General features: G+C 35.6%; 1 protein-coding gene across 1 annotated transcript in view; it reads left to right on the forward strand.

Moving 5' to 3' along the window:
• Positions 1–24043, forward strand: part of LOC142342060 (alanine--glyoxylate aminotransferase 2, mitochondrial-like) — a 57903-nt gene that overhangs the window by 23368 nt on the left and 10492 nt on the right. The window contains exons 3-4 of the mRNA XM_075393241.1: positions 2965–3163; positions 18131–18319. Coding sequence (XP_075249356.1) covers positions 2965–3163; positions 18131–18319 — 388 coding nt within the window. The remainder of the gene's footprint in view (positions 1–2964; positions 3164–18130; positions 18320–24043) is intronic.

A 24043-nucleotide genomic window follows, 5' to 3' on the forward strand; every position in this document is an offset into this window, starting at 1 on the left:
TCTCTCCTCTCTTCGACGTTATTCATGCCATAAACAAACGAAAAAAAGTGGATTTGTCAAAGGTTGTCAACAAATTCACTGTACCTTTGAAACGACTAAAAAATTATTTGCAATCGAATACCCAAACTCAAAACTTTGACGGGATTCTGTGCAAAACAGTTGGGAATAGTACGCCATAATTCTATACGTGGGAGCGTATTGAATAACTCGATACGTAACTAGAAATGCAATGCTTGAAATTGATAGCAGTGAACCTAATCAAGAACGTTTTGGGATTCTCTATCTTCAAACCCAATTACCAGCGAAACTGTTTCAAATTATTTCAAAAAAATTTGCGATTGGCGTTACATCTATAAAGAGTGTCTAGATCTTACTCCTCTGGAGGCGGCTTCGGTTTCGAATCCTAACCTACCCAAAACCTGAAGAAGTTGTCAGTCCCGTCCCGAAACAATAAATCACGTTATTTTTGGATCCACCCACCTTCCACAGCAAAATTGTAATCCAACAACATAATAATTTTCAAGATGATATTGAGAAAAGCTAACCCAAGCAAGTAACTGTAATGAAAGAGCAACGTTTTGGGAACGCTCAACTTAATCTAACTGTTCACTGTCCCGATAAGAAGAAGACGCATTTTCTTGATGTCGAAATTTACGCAAAACGTCTAATTTTTCAAACACAACACCAAACAATCCCAGCCAAATATGACCCACTAAAACGTGCTTTTGCAATCCAAGGAATAGAGGCATCAAATCACGTCATGCAGATTGGTTCTCTTTAAAGTGTATCGGGAGAAGCGTCCAATTCGTTTCTCCCTCCAATCTCAAGCGAAAAGAAATCGCGCCTACTCCTTTGAAGTATATCAAACGCAGCTATCCATCATCACCGTAATTGCTTTGTAACCCACTTGATCCGAAGTTGAAGCTTGCTTCAGCCGCTCCTATTGTCGTCCGGGCCCTAGACTACCGCCGTACTTATTGAACCTTTCTTAACTCTTTTTGAACTCTTCTAAATGATACTCTTCTTAAGGCCATTCTTTTTTGTCACCCCTGGTTATATGGATCAACATGTGACTGTCTAACAGGACTAATAAACCGCCTATTTGATTTTCAAAAGTTGTCAGTTATCCCAGTGGGATGGTTTTGATTGAAAATCAGGTAAAGTAGAAGTTTTCTATATTAAAGTTTCAGATAACAAAAATATTATTTACCTGAAGGTTTCTACAGTTGTGTAGATAAATTGTACCCACAAAATTGAACTTGCTTCCAAATCTTATAGTTTCTGGGTGCTGATATTATATTTCTAGCTAGCTGATCGAATTTTTCTCTCTAAATTTACGCATAGATAAGTATTATGAACACAAGCTAGTTTTGTAAGTTTTTAGGACTTTTTTTAAAATGAAGTTCAACTGATAATATTTTTTGATTCGTGCTCGAGGCCACGACAACGATATCCTGAGAAACGAAGGACAGGACCGCGAAGGACTTTTGTGGAGAGAAGAAAGAGGACGAAATCAGAAATGAAGGTACAATCGAGGACTTACGATTAACATACATTTTTCTCAGTATCTGCGGGGAAGAAGCACTACTTAAACATAGGTGTCTCAGGAGCCCTAAGGAACTATTAGACAATCCTTTTGTCCAAATTATATCTATTATGATTGAATGAGCATTGAAACGTTATTTGTAACAAAAGCGTGCATAAATTACTTTTTCCTCAATGACAGAAAAATCCGATTAATTCAATCATAATTCAATAATTTTTATCAATAAATGGGAAATTTTATCGTTTGTCTTAATTTTTGGGTGATTATAAACAACTTTGATTATAAAAGATCTTTCAAAGATGCTATCCCGGATTGAGGTGTCATCGGGTGTAGGTAACAAATTTTGTAAGAATTTCACTTGATGCGCAGATATTATGTACGAAATATGACTAATGCGTTGAATGTATACTTGTAGCCGCTGATTGTGCTGAAAATATATCTTCAATACATTTTCAGCAAAGTAATTCAGACAACAAATTCAGCACATATTCTAGCTGCCTTCGCCATATTTCTTACATCATTTGGAAAGAAACCTGGACACCGGTCTGAAGAGCATGAAGCAATCAAGAAATCAATGATAAAGCGACGTAAATATAGACCACATTTTTTTGGAAGTATTAGGATACAAAAATTGGAAAATGCATCCAAATTGTTGCAATTTATTGGACGGATTTGGTACCGATTGACGCTGTCTATATTGATCAATAAGCAAGCATTTATTTTATTACAATTCCCTCTGTCACTCATCATACAACTTTCTTACAGATCCCATACTAAGTCATATATGATATGTTTGATTTCTTAGTAGTTATACAAAGATCGGATCTATTCTGTTCCCCCCCCCCAGTGCTTTTTATGACCCCCAGTTACAAATTATATGGAGTTATATAGCACGTTACTATGTAAGAAAATAGCACGTGCGCCTGGGGGTCATAAAAAATTTATGCTTTTTAAGCTGGGGGGGGGGGGGGGGCGAAACAGAATAGATCCCAAAGATCATATGATTTAGGTTCCTTTAGCCCTTTAGCCTATGAAAGTACCCAGGCAGATACAGACTGTGATTCCCACAAATTTTCGGTGCCTTCATGTACTCGTTCGAAAATCCTGATGAATATCCGAAATCTGGTCCTTATGAAGAGCCGAAGTCAGGTCGTCTAGACCAAAATGCGATATGATCCAGACTTCGGCTCGTTCAAGTTATGAAAAGGCCCAGGCAGACCAAAAAAGTAAGTACTTGGTGCGTTTATTCTACTCGTTAAGAAAATCCTCGCCTGTGTATTTTTGATTGCACCTCCCGCACCCCCCCCCCCCCCTGTGCGTTCAAAATTGGTCTGCGTCGTAAGCGAGGACCTAAACCTGGGTAAATTGTGCAAACCCTGTTGTGTATCGGAATCCAAAAAAAAATCTCTTGCGTTTAGTCGGACACTGTCACCCGAGACTGGTGAAAGTGGCGAAAGACCAAGTAGAAACCTTGTGGCACACCACATCTATCTACACACAGCCTCAGATTGTCACCTACGCACAGAAGTTGACCTCTAAGTTTCCAGATCCCCTCAATGTCGCGTACTTCCTCAATTCGGGAGCAGAGGCTATAGATATGGCCATGTTGTTGGCGAGGTACATATGAAATTTTGGATCTTTTCTGTTTCGGCCCCCAGTGTTTTTTATGACCCCCCAGTTACAAAGTATATGTTGTTATATAGCACGTTACTAAGTAAGAAAATAGCACGTGCGCCTGGGGGTCATAAAAAATTTATGCTCACTAAGCTGGGGGGGGGGGGGGGGGAGGCGCGAAACAGAATAGATCCGAATTTTTTTAATTCTCTGTTTCTTTGCCCCTGTGAATAACAGTAGTTACAGTAATTAGAGAAATGTGTGAACAAGAAGATTCACATTGCAGGAAAAGAATGTTTACTCACTCAAATTAATGGTCCCATAATTACAAATAAATGTAACGGTGAGGGGGTGTTTTGCTACTTTTTGTAAGCAGTTTATGCAAAAGTGATCATTTGCAAATTACTGCATTAATTTGGAAAAAAAACTACAAAAAAAATTACTAGATTTTGCAAAAAAAATGTTGAATTATTACACTATTTTTATTACTCCCCCTCCCGCAAAATCACAGACCACAGACACACATTATTATCAAAACTGGACTAATTAAGATCAAAACCGGAGCCTGTCACCAGGGAGCGGGTGTGGTGGGATGTTTGCTTCTGAGAGCAGTTTGGCTGAAGTGAGGGCTGAGGGGACTCGACAAACCTGTTACGACTACTATTATCTCAGCGTATAATATTTGGGATATAATAATTGGGCCCAGTATCGGGTTGATATTAAACGCGGTTATCGTGCGGTATTATTCGTGAATAATTAACTTTTCAGGCGAGAAAAGGAGTTTTTCAATTATAGCCCCTTCGTACTTCATTTGCGGCTATTGGGGTGGGGGAGAGAGGCTATTTACACTATGATTTGTCAACAATCGGAAGACCAATTTAGTTTTATTGTTCCGACCCCACTTGTGGGGGGGGGGGGGGGAGGAACTATATACTCAAATGGGTTTTTTTTGTTCAGTCAATTTTGGCCGATCGATATATTCATCGCAGAGAAATGTGAGTGGTATCATTACAAAGCTGGTCCAGCATAGAATTAAAAAATAAAAAGAATTTTGATTTTCGTTTTTTTCGAGGAGTTATCGAGGATTGAAGTTTTGTGTGAACACGTGACATTTGATCACTTTTAGTGTGATTTTTCTTCAAGTTTAAGACATTTTCTATAAAAACATTATTTCAAACTTAAATTTCCTGCCAAAAAATGAACCAATTTTGTGTTCCTGATAGACTAAAGGCGATAAAAAAGACTAGTTCTGGACTCATAGGCTTCAATATCAAAAAAAATCGAAATTTTTTTGAGAGCTCTTTTTTACAAAAACTGTCTACTTTTTTTCTGCTTTTTTAGGTCAACTAGAGACAAGTCACTTTTTATATCAAGATTCCATTAATGACAAAATTTCTTTACAGTCAAATGAAGCCCATTGAACAAAAAAAATTGTTTTCGAGGAATTGCTCATATTTTTTTTCTTCGACTCGTGAGTTTTCATGATTTTAAATGAAATTGTTAATTTCTTTTTGGGGTTTTACTAATTTTTTGGTGTCTTATGGCATAGAATCATTGACTAACTCTGCAATATGTTCCGTAATGAGATTTAAGTCAAAATCTCTAGTGCTTTGAGTGGACAGCTAATGACTGTTAAGACTTTACAGAAAATTTTTCGAACTTTTTTGAACATTAACCAATCATAAACTTATTAAAGTGAACTTTAATTCAGTCTCTGTGCTGACAGCACCCTCTTCAGTTCTACTGAAACCAAATTTGATCTGCTTGGGGGTTTTATCTTTTAGTTTTTAGTAATATGACTTCAATGACACAAGATTTCAAAAAGTTATAAAAATTTCTTTGGATTTCTCCGTATTATTGGTTACTATTGAAATCTTCTCACATTATCCTAAAATTGACAGCTCCTTTTGGCTTAATGAATACGTTCAGTGGATCAGAGATAAAGTTTTTAGAGAAAAGCATATGGTTTCAAATGGCTTCGACCTTTTCTTCTCGCACTTTTCTACTGACTTTTTGGTTTTTGCCTGATTTTGTTGTTGTTTTCATAGTCGTAAGACTTGTTGTGGTGTCTTATTTATCACCTATTTATGACAAACATCTCCATATTTGTATTTAAATACATATGAGCGTATTTATTTTCTCCTGTTGATTTTATTTGAACTTAATGGCTGTTAAGAATTTAAAAATAGTTTTTCGAATTTTTTTTGAACACTAACAAATCTTAGTTTTCGTGAACTGTTAGTCAGTCTTAGAATTGACAGAACCCAACTGCTTTCTACTGCAACTAAAATAAATCTCGTTAGCGGTTTTATCTTCAACTATTGATTATTTGATTTAAATGTCAAAAGAATTCAACATTTTAAAAAAAAAACTTTGGATAACTTCGTTTTATTGGTTACTTTTGAATTCTTATCTTATAAACCAATTTTAATACACATTATCTAAATTTTATTCTAATCCCATTGGCTTAAAGAAAACAGTCAGCGGATGACAGATAAAGTGGATTAAATGGCTTCGACATTTTCTTATCTCACTTTTCTACTGAATTTTGGTTTTCGCCTGTTTTTGTTGTTGTTTTCAGAGTCTTAAGACTTATTGTGATATGTTATTGATTTTCTCTATGCATGAAAAAAACATTGTTCCTGCCACGGTTTTGTTTTTGAGCGCAATTATTGATCTCCGTTGAAAGCTTTTGAGTTTAATGGCTGTTAAGACTTTAAAAGTGATTTTTTGAAATCCTAATCTCTTTTTTTGTGAACTGTCAGTCAGTCCTGGTACTTTCAGGATCCTTTTTTATTTTTAGTGCAGCCAAAAATAATCTGGTTAGCGGTTTTTTTTCTCCCTATTAGTTTTAAATTTTCATTGCCACTAGTTTTCATATAATTTTTTTTTAATTTTCGGGTACTTTTTCTTTTATTTGCGGATCCCTTTGAAATCTTATCACATTATCCTATAACTGACAGTTTTCATTGTTTTAGAGAAGACGTTCAACGGTTCACATATAAAGTTTTCAGAGAAGAAGTTATGATTTAAATTGCTTCGACACTTTCTTCTGGCACTTTTCTACTGAATTTTTGGTTGTCGCCTGTCTTTGTTGTTGTTGTTGTTTTCATCGTCAATAACTTGTTGTAAGGTCCAATTAACAACATATGAACGGCAAACAAACTTGTTGTCCCATGGAAGCATACTTTAGCGTATTTAATGGATTCCGTTTAGAGCTAATGAATTTAATGGCGTTGATACTACGATTTTTCTCAACCATTTCGTGGTTCTAAAATATTTGTTCATATTTGGTTTTTAAAATTATATGGATCAAAAAAAAAGAATACATTGCTGTTAAAAAATTAATTGAACATAAAAAAGTTTGTAGTGGAAAGTTTTTTTATTAATGCCTTCGACACTTTTCTCGCTCAATTTTTTCTCGATACTGCTGTTTTTGCCTATTTTTGTTCTTTAGGTAGCCGTAAATTGCCGTCAAATCTCTTAATCTTGTAACTGAGGACTGAGTTAACGATGTTACCCGAAGCAGTTAGTCAGTTTATAGCCTTTAGTCTCAAAGTTTAATATACACATTTTCAAATAATTTTCAAACTTTTCAGTTTTTGTTGTTCTTTTCGTCAAATTGTAACTTATTTTCATCAATAATGAGAGGTCACATCCAATTTTTTATATTTCAAAAAATAACATATCTACTGATATTATTTGTCACCGATGCTTTGTTTGTTGGACAATATGCCTTTTTGTAAACGTTCTTTGAGTGGTCATTTTTTGCGTTTCTTTTTCTCTTCTTTCAGAACAATAGCGTAGTAACAGATCCCAATCGTTTACTTAATAATATCTCAGTATGTTTCCTGCAACTGAATTAGTACAAAACAGGAAATGAATTAAAAAAACATAATTTTGAGATAATAGCTAATGATTTTATGGTAGCAAAAGTTTGTGTTTTCGCAAACCGTTTGCAATTTTTAAAGTTTTTCTTTAGTTCGTTTCTAAAGCTTAGTCTACCCAAAGACAAAACCTATTGTTTTGTAAGAACTTTTCAGTTAATTATCAAGGATTACTTAGTTAAAAGTTAATGATTTTTAGGACTTTTAAAATTTCTTGGTTTAAAAAAAGTTGATTAATTTTTGAATTTCGTCTTATTGATCATTCTCTTTATTGACTTTTAACATAGTCTCATTAAGAAATCTTTCCATCCGCTGTATAGTTAGAGGAAAATAATTTTGAGTAGTTAAGGTTTTATCTGACTGCATTTTGACGTTGTTACTATGTGCTTCCAAATTTACATATTCAGTTTTTGCCGTGAAATTTTTGTTTTTGCTAATTTTTTGGTTGTTTTTTTTTTGTCTCGTAGTCTTTTTAATGTCAGATCTAATTGGCGCTTTAATAAAGCATGGCATTATGTAATTCAATTAGTAGATAGGTTGTGTAACGATTTTTTAAACTCAAACATCTTTTTTTTTATTTCCTCATTTGGTTGACAATTAAGTCAAAAATGTAGATGAGCTCGGGTCGGAACATCATGTGCGAACGCATATTAACGAGTCGCCTTGTTCAACTTTCTATTCAGTAAATGTTTTCTTGATATAAAGTGCTTCAAATGATTCTACGGAGAAGCCAAAGGCAGTGGACAACTCTAGTATAGACTTGGATCATGAATCGGACTTTGACTTAGGACTTTCGACTAATGTACTGGTCCCAAAAAGGACCCTACATCTTTCAGTTTTTCTGGGGGTTTCAATTCGAGAAGAGCGTGTATTTTTTGCTATCGGATCCGACGTTTTTCCATCTATACAGTAGCCAAGCCATTCGCCGCTAGATTTGAACAGTTTCGTTTTTTTTTCAGCTGACGATCTATATCCTGTTTTTCGTAATTTGTTCATCAGTTGTTTCCGCATCTTAAATGTAAATGTTGGTATTTGTTTCCTCGATTTGCTGTTAGAATGTCAAATTGCCATGCAGTTGTTTGTAGGTTGAGGGTTACGGGAATTTATTCCTGGATCAAAACCGATTTGTCCACTGGTCCGTAAAACATTTTAGCTACATTTTAACATGAAATGGTCAGTATTTTGTCCAGTAACTTCCAGTAACGTCCGTACCTGCAATGTCAAAAAATTTTGGCCTCAATCATCGTAAAAACGCAATTTTTAGAGGTTTTCGGATGTAGCACTATTTGTCCAATGACACTTTTAAGTTTTCTGGATGACATTGAGAAATCTAATTCTTTCTATTCGGATATTTTTTTACCGAGATTAATATTAATAAGTCGTCTATGCTGGGGTCTTTTTCGTTATGATGATATCGATCCGTTCAGTTGCGACTACCACTGTTACTGCTGATTTCCTTATTTTTGTGTGTGATGAACAAGGGATTAATGGAATGCTCGTCGCATACTTTTTTTCCTCGGATCAATTTTCATTTTATCACTAAATTGCCTAATTCATTTTCAGTAATGTTTTAGGTGTATTCGAACTACCCAAAATTTTACATTGAATGAGTCTCAGTTCATCTATTTCTCCGTTTCCTGATTAACCGTAATCGATTTATTTTTGTGGGTTAATATGAATGACCTATATATTGAGTGTGTTCATATTGTCTGTTCCGAGTATCGGGGGGTATTTTGATATATGATGCACTTTTCCAAATGTTTTGTGGCGGAAATAAAGCTTTTACTTTCGGCAATTTCTAATTTTCGGCTTGATTTGTCGTTAAAAATTGCAAACCCTCGGTTTTTCTTCGGTGATCACTGTCAGGTTGTCGGTTTGATCGTCATGGAATTGGGAAAGTTGGAAGCTATTTTTTTTTCAAAAAAAACTTTCGATAATTCCGTTTCTTGTTGTTTCACCATGTTACAATTTTGAATCTCTTGTATTTGGAGTCGACGTCTTTCGTCCATTTCGTTTTACTCCAACCTGTTGATTGTTTATCATTTATTGTTTTTATGTAATGTGTCTGGCCGTATTTAGTGCTAAGCAGTTGTAGCAGTTTTTTTTGTTTTTGAGTTATTTTGCTTTGGGTCATTCGTCTTTGTTGCTTTTCAGTGCTGTGATTTTTGGTGGAAAGCAATTTCCGAAGACCTTCCATCGTTTTTTTCAGCTGGCAGTCTGATTATAATTTGCTCTGTAATGTCTTTAAGAACGTGATCTGTATCGCGTGAAAAGTTTTTCAATCATTTCATGTGTTTGTATGGCTAATTTGCATTTGGCTGGCATATCATTGGAGTTCTACTGGAACTCTAAGATCAAACCCGCAAAATTTTCCACCAGATTTTTGGTTGTCACTGTCGTACAGGTTTACAAACTGTAGATTTGAATTTTTTCGTAGTGCCAATTAGTGTTCTTTACTTCGGCCAATTTAAGAGTGAATTGGCGGAGCAATTTAAGGCTTTAGTTTGTTGTTTGAATAATGACTATTTGAGTTACAAATTTTAGGCTGATTTGGCGGAGCGAAATTGCGTTCAATTATTTGTAGTGTATTTCGCTTAGCGAAGGATACCAAACTTTTGATACGTCTGAATTTAGACTTTGGCGAATCGAAATCTAGTTAAGAGAGAGAGAGAGTCAACTATTTTGAATTATGAAATTGAGAAGAATGAAATTAGACAAATTAACAGAAACTGCTTAACAAATTGTTCATACGTTAACAATACTAAATGCGGCAACTTATCATCATCAGACAACGTGATCAGACAAAAGATCATACGAAGGATGTAAACAAAATTTACAAGTATGAAATCTTAAAATTTGATCTTCAAAATTAAGTTAAATGAATGAACAAAATTAAATGTAGATAAATGAACTAAATTAAGTTAAACAGAAAATAAACCAAATTAGCAACACCAAATAATAAACTTAAACTAAAAATGTACTATTATACCACATTTCCCCCTTGGCGAAAATAAATAACATGTTATTTATCAGAAAATTAATAGTCAATATCTACTTGTTAAAATAATTAATACTGTAATGTTTTAATCAGAGTTTTGAATGCCCAGTTTTACTCATTAATCGCTTTCACTTTCATAATATCTTTCTGCTTCGCCAACTGTCATAGACAACTCTGGTTCCTCGTAATTGGGAGAGACGTAGAATTGAGTTGGATAAGAGGTTGTTGGAAAGCATGGGCCGACTGTGAAGTTTGACTCTTCTTGATTGGACTGTGCTGCAGCAGTTTGTATTGCGAAGATTATAGACTTGTTTTCGATTTGTTGTTTTTTAAGGTTTTGCCGTCTTTTCTGTTTTCCAATTGCTGCAGTACTTGGTGTTGGGGGAGGGCATGATTGAATTGGAGTCACAGATTCGTCCGATTCTGTGGTCGATATGGCAGAGCGTTTTCTCGTTGAGGGAAGTAGCGCGGCGGATGCTTTCGAAGCTGCTTTTCTCTTTGGTCTGCTTGGTGGCTCCGCGATAACGATACTTGAAGTCGGTAATTCCATTGGCACCGCGAGATCGTTATTTGACGCTGTGGTTTGATTTGGCGGCAACGTTGTCTGTTGTTTCTTTGGCTTAGTCGGCATTCTTACTCGGAGGGTGCGTGTAACATTGGAGTGAATAGACGACACTGTGCTGACGTCATCTGCTACTTTTCTGTGTTTCATTTTCTTTCCACCTTCTAATTTTTCCTTGATTCCTTTGCATGGTGGTGTATGAGTTCCTCCGTTGTTTTTCCCGTGGGGAGTTTTGGGCGTCTGTTTGCGTAAATTTGCAGATCTGTGTTTCGTTCCGCCTTTGTGCCGAACTTTGCGAGATCGGAATTCTTAATTGTTACCTCTCTCTTGCCCGGTTCTTTGATTACTGAGGTGTTTTCGTTCGTTTTAATTACTGACGATCCTGGTGCGAGAACGTCATAAAGACCGTCGAGACTTTTCTTGGATCGTTTTGTTCGTGGTCTCTTTTTAGCCAATTTGACCTCCAGTGACGATTCTGTTCTTGGTATCGGTTGGCCAACATCTGGATGAGAAATTAATCTCGATTCTTTGTTTGGGTCATCCTTTTGTCTTTTCATTGCCTCTTTGCCCAGTTTGTCCTTGTTTACCTCCATTTCTATGTCGCTTCGCTCATCATTGTTCCAATTTTCGTCTGTGATGAGCTGGTCCCATCTGACAGTCTCCAAATCTAAATATTTGTTAAGAATATTTTTGTAAGTTAAACTTTTTGAATCGGGATTAGTCGTTATATTGCTTAATGGTGTATTCGCTTTTCTGCCAAAATGTGCCTCAAAAGGTGATATTCCAATAGTCTTTTGACGACATATTCGTAACTGATAAATTATTGAATTTATTGATGCTTTCATATTAAATTGATTTTGCGCCGCCGTTTTAATACAGGCTAAGCGATTCTTGATTGTTTGAATGAGTCTTTCAACCAAACCAATAGCTCTGTGGTCGTGTATTGGCGCCTAGATTAGCTGTATGTTATTTTGATTACAAAATGTTTTAATTCGATGCCCCGTTTGACATCTAGCCTGATCCAATCTAATCGCGCGGGGTATACCGTGTAGCAAAACATGTTCTTGAAGAAACTTTAAAATATTATCTGCATTAGCTCTATCAAATACTTCTGCTGTTGGGAATTTCGAAAATCGATCAATACATGCAAGAAAATAAATCTCTTGATTTTTTTTAATTATAGATTGGTCCACCAAAATCAATTTGAATCTCTTCATTAGGAACTTTACATAACTTAAATGGTGCCCATTTTTTTGCTGGTATAATAGGTTTTAAATTTTTACCAATCTTGACACAGGGGTTGCACTTTGCTGTTTTGGTTGCAATATCCCTGTGCATATATGGCCACCACGCGTGTGTTGCCATATCCGTCATTCCCCATGTGCCAGGATGAGTTGCGTGGATTGCGTCTACATACGCATCCTTGATTGCATGGGGAAGAGCAATTCTGTCGTCTATGCAGACACACCCATTCTTCACATGTAAGTCCTTCCAGAAAGAATGAATGTAGGGTGATATCTGTCTACATCTATCTTCATTGTCCGTCAAAATGCAGTCGCGAATCTCTATCAAGATCGCGTCCTTGGTTGTCAGGCTGGCCATGAGAGAGCTTGAGAAGATCTTGGAGAGCGCGAAGTTGAATGAATCCAGGTACAAATCGTCTACTGACGGTGAAGTAGCTGTTGTATCTGTAGTAGGTGTAATGGGGGTCACGGGTGCCGCTTGTACAGTAGAAGGTCCCGCCTCTGCAAATCTGACTCTCGATGGGGTCGATTGTTTAACAGTCATCAGCGTTTCATCATCAGAAGGTGATTGAGACATCATGTAGACGTTCTTGAATTTTGTTGCGATTCGTTCAAAGTGATTTAAATTAGAGAGTGACTGTTCGGTGGGTCGGTTTAAGGCAAAAAGCGAGTGAGGAATGTTAGTTGTTTCGATTTTGGGGATGGAATTTAAATTATTTATCGTTAATTCGCTAATTGAGCCGTCAATTTGCGTGCTTGTAGAATGTTCTGGATTTCGCGGTGCGAAATCACTACATAAATTATTAGTGGAATTTGGATTATTTACGACGCAATTTGTAGATTGATTTCGCGCTGCGAAATCGACGTAATTTTCGGCATTTAATAAGAAGCGTTTCGCACTACGTTTAATTACATCCAATTTAGCTACAATAAATTGCTCGTCGTATGTGGATATATTAGCAGCTTGTTGATGCGGGTGGCGAGATATATAATCCACTAATCCCATTTTTGTGCCCGGAAGGTGATCAATCGAGAAATCAAATGGTAGTAAACGATCTACCCAACGTGTCAGTCTACTATTATATGATTTGTTAGATCTATTTTCTCTCATAATAGAGAGAAGTGCTCTATGATCAGTTATCACAGTAAAGGGTTTGCCGTATAAATAATACTTAAAATGTTCCACTGACCAAACAACACCCAGGAGTTCTAGTTCGTTTATATTATATCTGTCTTCAACAGAGTTCAAAAATCGCGACGCGAATGCTACAGTATGCCACCCATTAGGTGTTCGTTGTTCCAATGCACATCCCAATCCTTTACGCGAGGCGTCACATTTAATTTGTGTTTCTAATTCTGGGTTGAAATGTTTATTTTCAGTGGTTTCCGTAATTTGTTCTTTTATTAAGGAAAACTGTTTATCGTGCTCTTCCGTCCAGAGAAATTTCGAATTTTTCTTAAGCAATGGTCGTAGAGGGTAACATAATTGTGACAAATTCGGAATAAATTTTCCAAGATGGTGTACAGAACCCATAAAAGAGCGAAGTTTTTTAAGATTAGTAGGTGCCGATAATTTTCCAATTGCATCTGTTTTACTTGAAAGTGGGGTTACACCTGATTGTGTAATGTTATGACCGAGCCATTCAATCGTCTCTTTTACGAATTGGCATTTTGCAAGATTTATGCGTAAGTTTTCCTGATCCAGTTTCATTAAACATTTTCGTACAAAGTGGAGATGTTTTTCGATTCCACCTCTACTAACGATCAAAATATCATCTAGGAAACAGAAAGTATTTTCCAAACCGGCAAGAGTACAATCAATAGCTTTTTGGAACTCAGCTGGCATGTCCGTTAGGCCGTAAAATCCAGTTTTAAATCGATATGTGCCAGTCATATCACCACTGACTATGTTAAAGTTACAATGGCGGGCCGTATCACTGTGTAGATTTAGTTGACTATATGCGTATTGCAAATCAAGAGTTGTAAAATAAGCGGTCTCCTGCGGCGCCGTTGACAGTGTCTGCGAAATTGTGTGAATGAGCGAATCTATATTAGGCATTTGATACTTGTTTTTATGAATAGCTTTGTTTAGGATTTTTGAATCAAGTGCTATTTTGATTGAATTGTCCTTTTTTACCGTAATGACAATCGGAGATATGAAAAATTGATCAGAACAGTTATTTAACTTTTCGATATGTCCTTCGTTTAGCAGTTTTTCTAATTCAATTTTCACTTTCGGTTGGAGATGAATGGGTACTTTTCGTCCTTTTTGATGTATTACTCGATAATTTTTGTTAAATTTTGAATTGACCGTGTGATTTTTTGATTTTCCAATTCGGGAGATCAAATCAGGAAATTCCTTTGCCATAGATTTCTCGATTGCACAAGGTGGATCTATATTATTAACTTCAAATTGCGGGCAAGGCTTCTGAGAAATTGTGATGCCTAACTGGTCAAAAAGGTCCCGTCCTAATATTGGTCGAAATCCATCGGATACAACTGTTATTTTTGCCTTCTGTATGCTCCAATCATTGCATTTCACCGGCGTTTTTAAAGTGCCAAGAGGTTGGACGATATCATTAGAAAATGACATCAATTCCAATGGTCTTTTCTCCGACCATTGTGATTGAGCACAATTGATCAATATTTCTCTTGCGAGCGACATATTAATAATGGTACAACCACTACCAGAGTCTAGAAGTAAATCACAGTTTGTGTTTCCGATTGTTAATGACAAATTTTTCAGTGTCAAATTTGGGGAACTCGTATTTTCAACAGTGGCAACGTAATTATCATCCGAAGAATCATAGTCTGAATTGATTTGCTCATTATAGTTGATATAATTGACGTTTAGACTTTCCTGGCTAGAATTTTGATTAGATGTTTCTGCCGTATCTACATTGTTAATGCGATTAGTTTGTTGAGTGTTTCTTGTAGTATTAAGTCTTCGACGACAAACTTTAGCGAAGTGGTTTTGCAAACCACAGTGGTTACATTTCTTACCCAGTGCGGGGCAAACCTGACGATGTGTAGGTGTCCAGACTTGACCACAACCACGGCATTGTCCAACAGATGCACGGTTTGTGACTGGTCTGCTTGATTGAGGTCCCCGTACTCCCGCGCCGCGAAATCGATTGAATTGTTGCACTGCGTTTACCGTACTGCCAGTTGCTCCGTTATTAGATGAAATTCTTTGCTGATTCCGATTACCCATTTCCATGTTGACTGCAATACTGAGTGCCCTCTCTGGTTCAACTGTGTCCCTTAGAAGTTCCCGCTGAATGTCATCATCTAGCATGTTAGTGATGAAAATGTCCCTGATGATGGCTTCTTCACGGTTTTCAAAGTCGCAATTTTCAGCCAGTTCTTTCAAGATGCTGTAGAATTGCTCTACAGTTTCGCCCTTCTTTTGCTTCCGAGAGAAGAACACAAATCGATCGAATGTGATGTTTCTTGGGCGGATAATGGCAATCTCCATCATTTCCCACAGTTTGAGGGTAGTCAAATCGTAAATGTTGTCGTGCGGGAATTTTTGTGTTAGTAGTCGTCTCCTTCAGTACCAATACTTAGGTACAAGAGAGACACGCATTTCCGATCACACAAATTCCATGGACGCTCTCCGCATAGTATTCCCGCTTCGGATATCTTTTGACACTTTAGTTCCCATTGCAACTTCAGCTGGTTGTTTCTTATTCTACGCTCTCTCTCTGCTTCCTCGGTTGTGTTGTCAATCGGCATCTCGTACTTCGGTTCCAATGGCAGACGAACTGTCGATGGTTTGGGTTGTAGCAATGTGTCTATAGTTATATTCTCGCGAGCGAGAATCGCTAGTTTTAGTTGAATTCTCCATTTCTCCCATCTAATTGGTGGGTCTGAGGTTGGTCGTTCGCAAAATGGCTCTATCGACAGCGGTGTTTTTCTTGATTCTCGAGTTGACTGCGCCATGTCGTACAGGTTTACAAACTGTAGATTTGAATTGTTTCGTAGTGCCAATTAGTGTTCTTTACTTCGGCCAATTTAAGAGTGAATTGGCGGAGCGATTTAAGGCTTTATTTTGTTGTTTGAATATTGACTATTTGCGTTACAAATTTTAGGCTGATTTGGCGGAGCGAAATCGCGTTCAATTATTTGTAGTGTATTTCGCTTAGCGAAGGATACCAAACTTTTGATACGTCTGAATTTAGACTTTGGCGAATCGAAATCTAGTTAAGAGAGAGAGAGTCAACTATTTTGAATTATGAAATTGAGAAGAATGAAATTAGACAAATTAGCAGAAACTGCTTAACAAATTGTTCATACGTTAACAATACTAAATGCGGCAACTTATCATCATCAGACAACGTGATCAGACAAAAGATCATACGCAGGATGTAAACAAAATTTACAAGTATGAAATCTTAAAATTTGATCTTCAAAATTAAGTTAAATGAATGAACAAAATTAAATGTAGATAAATTAACTAAATTAAGTTAAACAGAAAATGAACCAAATTAGCAACACCAAATAATAAACTTAAACTAAAAATGTACTATTATACCACAGTCACTTAAGGGTTATCTTGATGGCAAGTGTTTGTTTTCTCCGCCTTCAATTTTCCTATTACTCGGTGGAGGACGAGGTGTTCTTGGTGTTCTATTTCTGGTTCAATTTGACGGGGCAGTACACATACAATTGCAGAACGCATCACAGTAGTCACTGGTGTTTTTCTGACTTGCGAAAATATCCCCGAAAAACAAAAAAGGGACAATTTTTATGTTTCGCGTGGTGTTTTTTTTCTTGTTGCATTTTTCATTTTGTGAAAGGTGATACAGTTACAAGAGCACGTAAAACGAATTGAATTGCTCAATTTAACGAATCGAATTGGTACACATGACTAGAGAAGTTATTGGGGGACTGCCTTGACAATAAAAAATAAATAATATTTTGTCTATTCTTTGGCAGTGTCCATGTCAACGCTACTCTTGGCATCATCACATTGGCCATCTAGAAATTTATCTCGCCGCAAGTTTGACCCCTAAAAGTTGAAAAAAATTTATCAAAAATTAGTTTGGATCGGGTCAAGGAGTTGTCTAATTGTAATTAAAATTGATATGGAAGTTTTAAAATGTAAGTAAATCAAGTTCTTTGGTCCAGCTTGTATAAGAAAAAGTTAGCTTTGTGAATGTTTTTGTTCACTGATAAACAAATATCAACATTGCCCCCTAGACGACGTCTTAAATTCTCATAACTTAAAGTTTAGATTCAGGAACCAGCAAAAAATGTCAAAACAGATTCAGATTCTTTCAGAAGGCCGATATAGTGAACAGCCTAAACGTGAATTGTCCAAATAAAATAAACTTGACATAGCTTGACAAAATTGGAGCTTGAATTTAGCAACTCTCAGTTTGGTCCAATTGTGGTCGTTTGAAAAAGTTCAGAAACACAACCAGATGCCGAATTTAACCTCTTTCGAATCTCTTCCACTCTTTCTGAACAAAAAAAGTGAAGCAACATATATTTGAATAGCGACATGAAGCCTTGAGGAACAGGAAAATAATCGTGTGGTACGAAATGTTCAAGTTTGGTAGCTTAAAATTAGTTGATGTGATGTTTAGCACCCTATTAAGAAGAGCTTGCGAGTGAGAAATGGTGGTTGGAATCTAATACTGGTCCGTTCTCACAATATTTACGCGTGTTTACACGGCTCTAACGTCGTGGATTTTCGGTGAACTTTTCGGATGAAAAATATCACTACATCATGATGAAAAATATCAAGTGAAAAATAGCAGAGTATGAGTTAGTCATGAAATTCCATCATATAATATAGTAATTGATATACATTTAGCTACAACGATGTTTATTTGCTTTCTTGTTGCATCTTCTAAATATAGTAAAACTTATAGTAAAAATTATAGTAAAATTTCCGACTAAAATACGGAAAATAAAATCTCAAACCAAATTTCTACCAAATTTGAACTTGTTTCGTTCGAAAGAAACATTGGCTAATTCAGACATTGTTTTTATGTTTAGCAGAAAACGGAACCTTGAATTTTGATTTGAAATTTTGTGCTGGAGAAATGTATATATTTTATCTGACTGGTAAGCTTTAACCGATTGGTTATGAAAGTAATTTACTAGTCAATTCGGAAAAAAACAATAATTTTTAGTTACTGTTGTGTATGCTACACTATATATTCCATAGTATAGCGTTCCCACTGGTTTGCGTGGAATTCAAAGCTTTTTGTAGTAAAATTTTAAAAAATAGTAAATTTCTTTTTATAGTAAAATAATTTTTGACAGATTACACACTGGCAACAATGAGATACTGGCTCTTCGCAATGGGTACCACGGGCGCAGTTGGGGTGCAATGGGCGTGAGTGCGGTGCCCAAATGGAACTTCAACACCCCCCACAGACACGGGGTCACTCACTTGGGCATGCAGGTTGACCCCTACAGGGGCCACTACGGGGGAGCGCACTGCAGAGACAGGTTAGGGTCCTTTTCCGGGTTGCAGATTTTGATGAAAATCGTTTCTCTTTTCCTTAAATACACCCCCACTACTCTTTTCACTTCCGTTTGTGCATGAACCAGAAATTCTCCGGGGCAATGATTTTGGAGTGAGAATAAAAGAGAACAAGGAGGCTCGGTAATGTGCGTTCGCAAATAAAGTTCCGACCCCGCTCATCCACATTTTTGGCACCAAATGAGGAACAGATAAAAAACCCCCAAAAATTGAAACTTTTTTTCAAAAAAATGTGTATGAACAAAAAGATTGCCTCCAACACAAATAACTCAGTGGAATAAAAAATGCCGCATTAGTTTGATGAGATCAGTCATTATTAAGAAAGCAAGTCAACACAAACAACAAAATCAAACAACGAACATTAATTACATCCAAATCTTTATGTCCAAAAAAAACTTACTAACAAGGTCAAAATAGCGTCGAATAAATTGAAACCAAACAAAATACTTTCACTAGAAAGGATATGGGACCACTCCATAAAAGGGCTCGGAAACAGATGGACAAAAAAGAACAAACAAAACAGCGAAGATAAAAAATTGGCTTATATTTTAAAAACAATTAATTTCAAAGTAATGAAAATGATTAGATAGCAATTGAAAACATCCAACATACTTATATTCACACATGCCTCTATAGGAGGGCATTAAGACATAACAATAATAGTTTTTTTATGCGGTTACAAAAAGAACAACGAATTGAGACCACAAAAGAATTCAATTAAAAATTGCGAGAAAACGCTGTCAAAGCCGTAAAGCCAGATTTTGCCCATCAAAATATGTTCAATTGAGCCTTAGTCAAACGCCAAAAATGTGGTATAAGACCTCTAATTAATGAGAATAGGTAACAAGAAGACCACAAAAGAGAAAAAGGGTAAAATAAAGTAGCTCTTTTGTTTTTTTTTTTCGAAAACAATTATTTTCAAAGTCATGAAAGCCATTAGCTACAAAGTGAAACACTTTAATAGTTTCGCCTAATTGTCCAAAAGAAACGTTTGAAACCTCTAAATTTTCAGAATATGTCTTAGGTTAACAAAAGGGACGCTAAATATAGACAAAAATCAAAAATTAGTTTACTTTTTTGTGCGAAAAATCCTTGTCGAAGCCACTAAATTCATAACGAATTCTTTAAAAAAAACATTTTTGTACTTTTTCATCTTCTTTTTATGACAATAATGTCATATGCGACTTGTAATTAACAAGACTAGCGACAAAATAGACGAGAAAAAACAAAAACGCAAAGTTAAACAAAGTTGATTTTTTTTAAATTTTTGAAAACAAATGTTCATTTATTCCTCCATGAAAAACGGCTGCGACCCTCATTATCCACGTAAAATCATACCACTTAAAGGACAAAGTAAAAACGACAACTAAATACAATTGTAAAAAATTCAATTAAATTCTTCGAGAAAGGAGTGTCGAAGCCGTTAAAACCACAAAATATGCCTTTCAAGACTTTTATATGTTCAATTGTGCCTTATTTTTAACGCCAATAAAGTAATATGTGAACTGTCAACATTGTTATGCTTTTAAAAATCAAGAAAAAAGCGTGAAAAATGGGCTAATACCAAAAAATCAAAAAGATTTGTGAAATCAAGTAGTGTCAAAGCCAGAAAACCATAACTCAACGCATAAAACCGCAAAAGAGATTGCAATTTAAATTAGTAGAAAGAAGAGAAAGAAGAAGCATTCTTTCTTTGCTGACACTAAGCCCCAAGTTGACCAAATTAGAAGAAATATGGTGGCAACGTTCAATAAGCCATTGCTTATTTAAAAAACAAACAATTTCAAAACGACCAAAATCTTTCAATTAAATAAACTAGATACATTAATTTGAAACTGTTTAGGAGATCTTTTGGACCTATCAACAGTGAGCTTTGATTTTGATTGTTCAGTTAATTAATTAACATAAAAAGATCGATTTTTCTTCAGAAAAGACCCACTGCGTACAATCCGAATTATTTTGGATCGTAACAGTCCAAGATTTGACCAAAACCAGACCTGCTATTGCTGTCCGTCGATTTAGAACACTCAATATTTTCCAAAGCTTTATATCTCGATATTTTGTTAGTTAATAGATCAAAAACAAATGCGGCGTTTTTGATAATCAGAGGGTAAAGTTAGCAAAAAACGACAAAAATTTGATTCTAGACTACTCCTAATGGAAGTGGAAGAAAAACTAGCACTTTTTGTAGTTTACCAAAGTTGTGTTTGTTGTTTTTGGGTGTGTACTTCCGTTTACTTTAATCAAAGTGAAATAATGGAGCCTATTCCGGACAATTTTTGATGAAAAAGGCTGAATTTTGAAATATATAGCCAAAAATTTAGCCAAAAAAGTTAAATCAAAATATGCAACAAAATTTTTTGGTTTTAAAAATAAAAACAACTACACTATTTTTAACAGATTTAACTTATTTTAGAAAAGTTGAAAAAATTTTGAGCAAAAATTCCGGTAAATAAGAAAAAAAGAGGCAAATCGGTCTAACGTTCACAAAAATTTAAACCCCGATAACTCCCTGTAAATTACAAAATTCAAAAAAAATCTTTTTTTATTCCATATTCTACGCTGGAGGGGCTTCTTATTGATACCACTCGCAACTCTCCACGATGAATATATCGATCGGTCAAAATTTTCTGAACAAAAAACCAATTGAGTATATTGTTCCTCCCCCCTCAAGAGGGGTCGGAAAAAAAGAGAAAAAGAGAAAAAAGAGAAAAAGAGAAAGTGTAAAGGTGAGAAGTGTGTTTTAATTCCTGTTTTTACTTTCTCAATTATAAAAAATAGGGTTGCAACAAGGATCACGCTCTGAGGAAAACGTATGAAATAACAGTTAAGAAATATTAAAAAAGAAACTCCACCACAAACGGCTAATTAAAAAACTGGATAAAATAAACCCAGAACGGGTCGCTGAAAAGTCTGCCCGTGGTATTTTTTTTGTATTTTAAGAAACGTTAACTAGAAAAGTTTTCAATTTCCTGGTTAAACAAATATTTTGATTACTGCTACACTATCAGGATTTCTGTTACTCATTGAAAGAATCGGATACAAAATATTCTGAAAATTTTTTAATACGATTTGTCAAAAGTTTCAAAAACTGCAATTTTTTCAATTCTTAAACAGAGAGAACCAATTTCTGAACTATGAGCAGAACAATAACCACAAGTAGGCTTAAAAGATATAATTAACTTAATGGAGAGAAGGCATCAGTAAATTTAAAAAAAAAAACAGTTCATCATAGAGTTTTTTTTCGAAAAGAAACGGCAAACAATCAAAAAATTAAATAAAAAAAAATTAAATTACCTTGATAAATAATCTGATGATTTAAAGCATTAATTTGAGAAGATATTCAGCATTGTTAAAACATGTTCCAAAAAATTATATTTGCTTTGATCTTCTGAAACAACATGCTGACCCTTCATCACCCCGTCTTTGACTCTATCAGTATTCTTGAAGATTGTTTTAAATTAGGAAAAAGATTTTTCCTCCGACCTTTTGCATTTTGAAATCTTTAATTAAAAGAGACCAAAAAACGTCTATCACAAAAAGTGAGTTGTGGGAAAAGTTGGAAAAATTCTGCTATTGTCGTTTTGTTTCCATTACACTAATGTATGATATCATCAAAAAATTGTCATCTTGGCTTTAGAATTGTTATTTTGCAAAAAAATTTTAAACACAAATTGTTTGGGGTTAGCGACCTGTTGAAATAGTTACATGTGTGTTTAGCTGACTCCCTCTTTCATAATATTATTTAGTGAATCTGGAGGGTGACAGAACTTGCAGAAATGGTTAGTTTTCTGCATTTTTTTCTAGGACTAGTAAGGTGAGCCCCTACACACAATCTTGCTTCAAATAACCTAATGTCAGAATACCTTTCGAATGTAAGAAAAGTCTCTGGTCCTGGTCACCCGACTGCTGGATTTCCGGATGTTTTTTCAGAAACGGACTCGAATCGGCGGGTACCGTCAAAAGAAGCAGAGAGACTCTCACAAGGGTTATTTTGTTTCTTATCCTGGCCCGTTGACAAGACCACAAAAAATTAATGTTTCTAGTCTTGAGAAAGAGGTAATTTCGGGAAAAAATTTGGGGACGAAGAAAACGACATGATGTGACCGATTATAACGCAGATTGTGGTCTGGAAAAATATTCGAGCACAAAAAAGTGTGGACAGCGGTCCAAATTTATCTGATCAAAGGTAACTTCTGTCTAGCATGGTCTGACCAGAGCTTGTTTAGGTTTGGAATGGTTTGAGCAGAGATGACCTCGAGCGTTCTTTGAACGCATAGATCATTTCGAACGAACGAATGTCTGAGCAGAGATAGCTTTTGAACAAGAAATTCTGACAAGAGGGCTTTCCAGAGCGCGAGCGTCTTTTTAAAGGTGGTTTTGGACCCTTGAAAAATCTGAACAGGGGATACTTTAAGCGAAGAAAAATATAATGAAACTTTAGTTATATATTCTCACTAACCAATGTGCTGGTTTCAACAGATTGCCTTTGAAATAAACTAAACAATTACAAAATTTGCAAATTTTACTTTGACAACTTGTACACTATAGAAATTCACTATGGTACCAAAAAGCTACGCACAGCAAAATTTGAGCTCTTTAAGATTTCATTTTGCTCAAAACGTTTGATTTTTGTAAAAGCGTGAAGAAATATTTGAAATCTTGAAGTTCTAAGCGAGATCTCATTCGAATTAATTTCCACTTACGGTAAAAAGATGATTAAACTGCTTGGTTCCTTTACTGTTTTCTACGCTGTTGAGGTTGTAAACGTCCAATCTTCATGGACAAAATTCAAAGCAACTCACAATAAAATCAAATTATAGTGAACAGCATGCATACAAACGATATCAAAAAAGTAACTGGCTCAAGATGTCTCTAGCAAAGGACTTGTGCGGGTTGTTCGGAGAAATGGAAAAAGATTTCTTGTAAAAAAAAAACACAAAATTCGAGTTACAATACAATCAGATTCGTCGTGGAAACTGTTTATGAGGCGATCCAAACAAGCTAACGGTTTAACATTCCTTGGGAATTTTGAAAAATTACGACAAAAAATGCATTTTCAAGGCCATATTTTTCAACAAGGTGATGTTCCTGTGAATAAATCAAAAATTTTCAGCATTTTTGTCAGCGAAAAAGATAGGTAGGCACCCGAATGGTCAGCAAATAGTCCCCATCTGAATTCAATGTAAAAATTATGTGCAATTTCGAAGCAGCAACTACAAAAGTAGACTTTTTGGGAAATTAGAGAAGAAAAAGTTTCGGAAAGTTGACTTAGATGTCGTTAGAAACGTGTGTGAAAACTACTTAAACAGTCTAGCTGTTGTTTAGAAAGCTGAAAACGCAGTGTCTCATTACTAAAGAACTGATTTGAACTCAAAGTGTTCTATTAATTGTTGTCTCTGTCGCTTTTTGAAAATTCCTCAGGTGTACATAGTTTTTTGGTACCATAGTGTAGTTAGTTGATCAATAAAAATTAAATGCACACAGAGGAGGAAACATAATATCTTTTGTTCTGATGAGAGACATTTTCGATCTGATCACGGGCGCTTTCGAATATGCATGATAGTCTGGATAATAGCCTGGATTTGTTCTTAACCAGGTTCGTACAAAAGTGGGGGTCCGTCTGATCAGAGGTGATGTGGGCCTGGACCTCAACCTGAGTAAGGGTTTCGCTCCACTTCGTTTTGCGG

Source organism: Convolutriloba macropyga, chromosome 7 (assembly GCF_964194025.1).
Source record: "Convolutriloba macropyga chromosome 7, txConMacr16.3, whole genome shotgun sequence".
NCBI classification, from domain to species: domain Eukaryota; kingdom Metazoa; phylum Xenacoelomorpha; order Acoela; family Convolutidae; genus Convolutriloba; species Convolutriloba macropyga.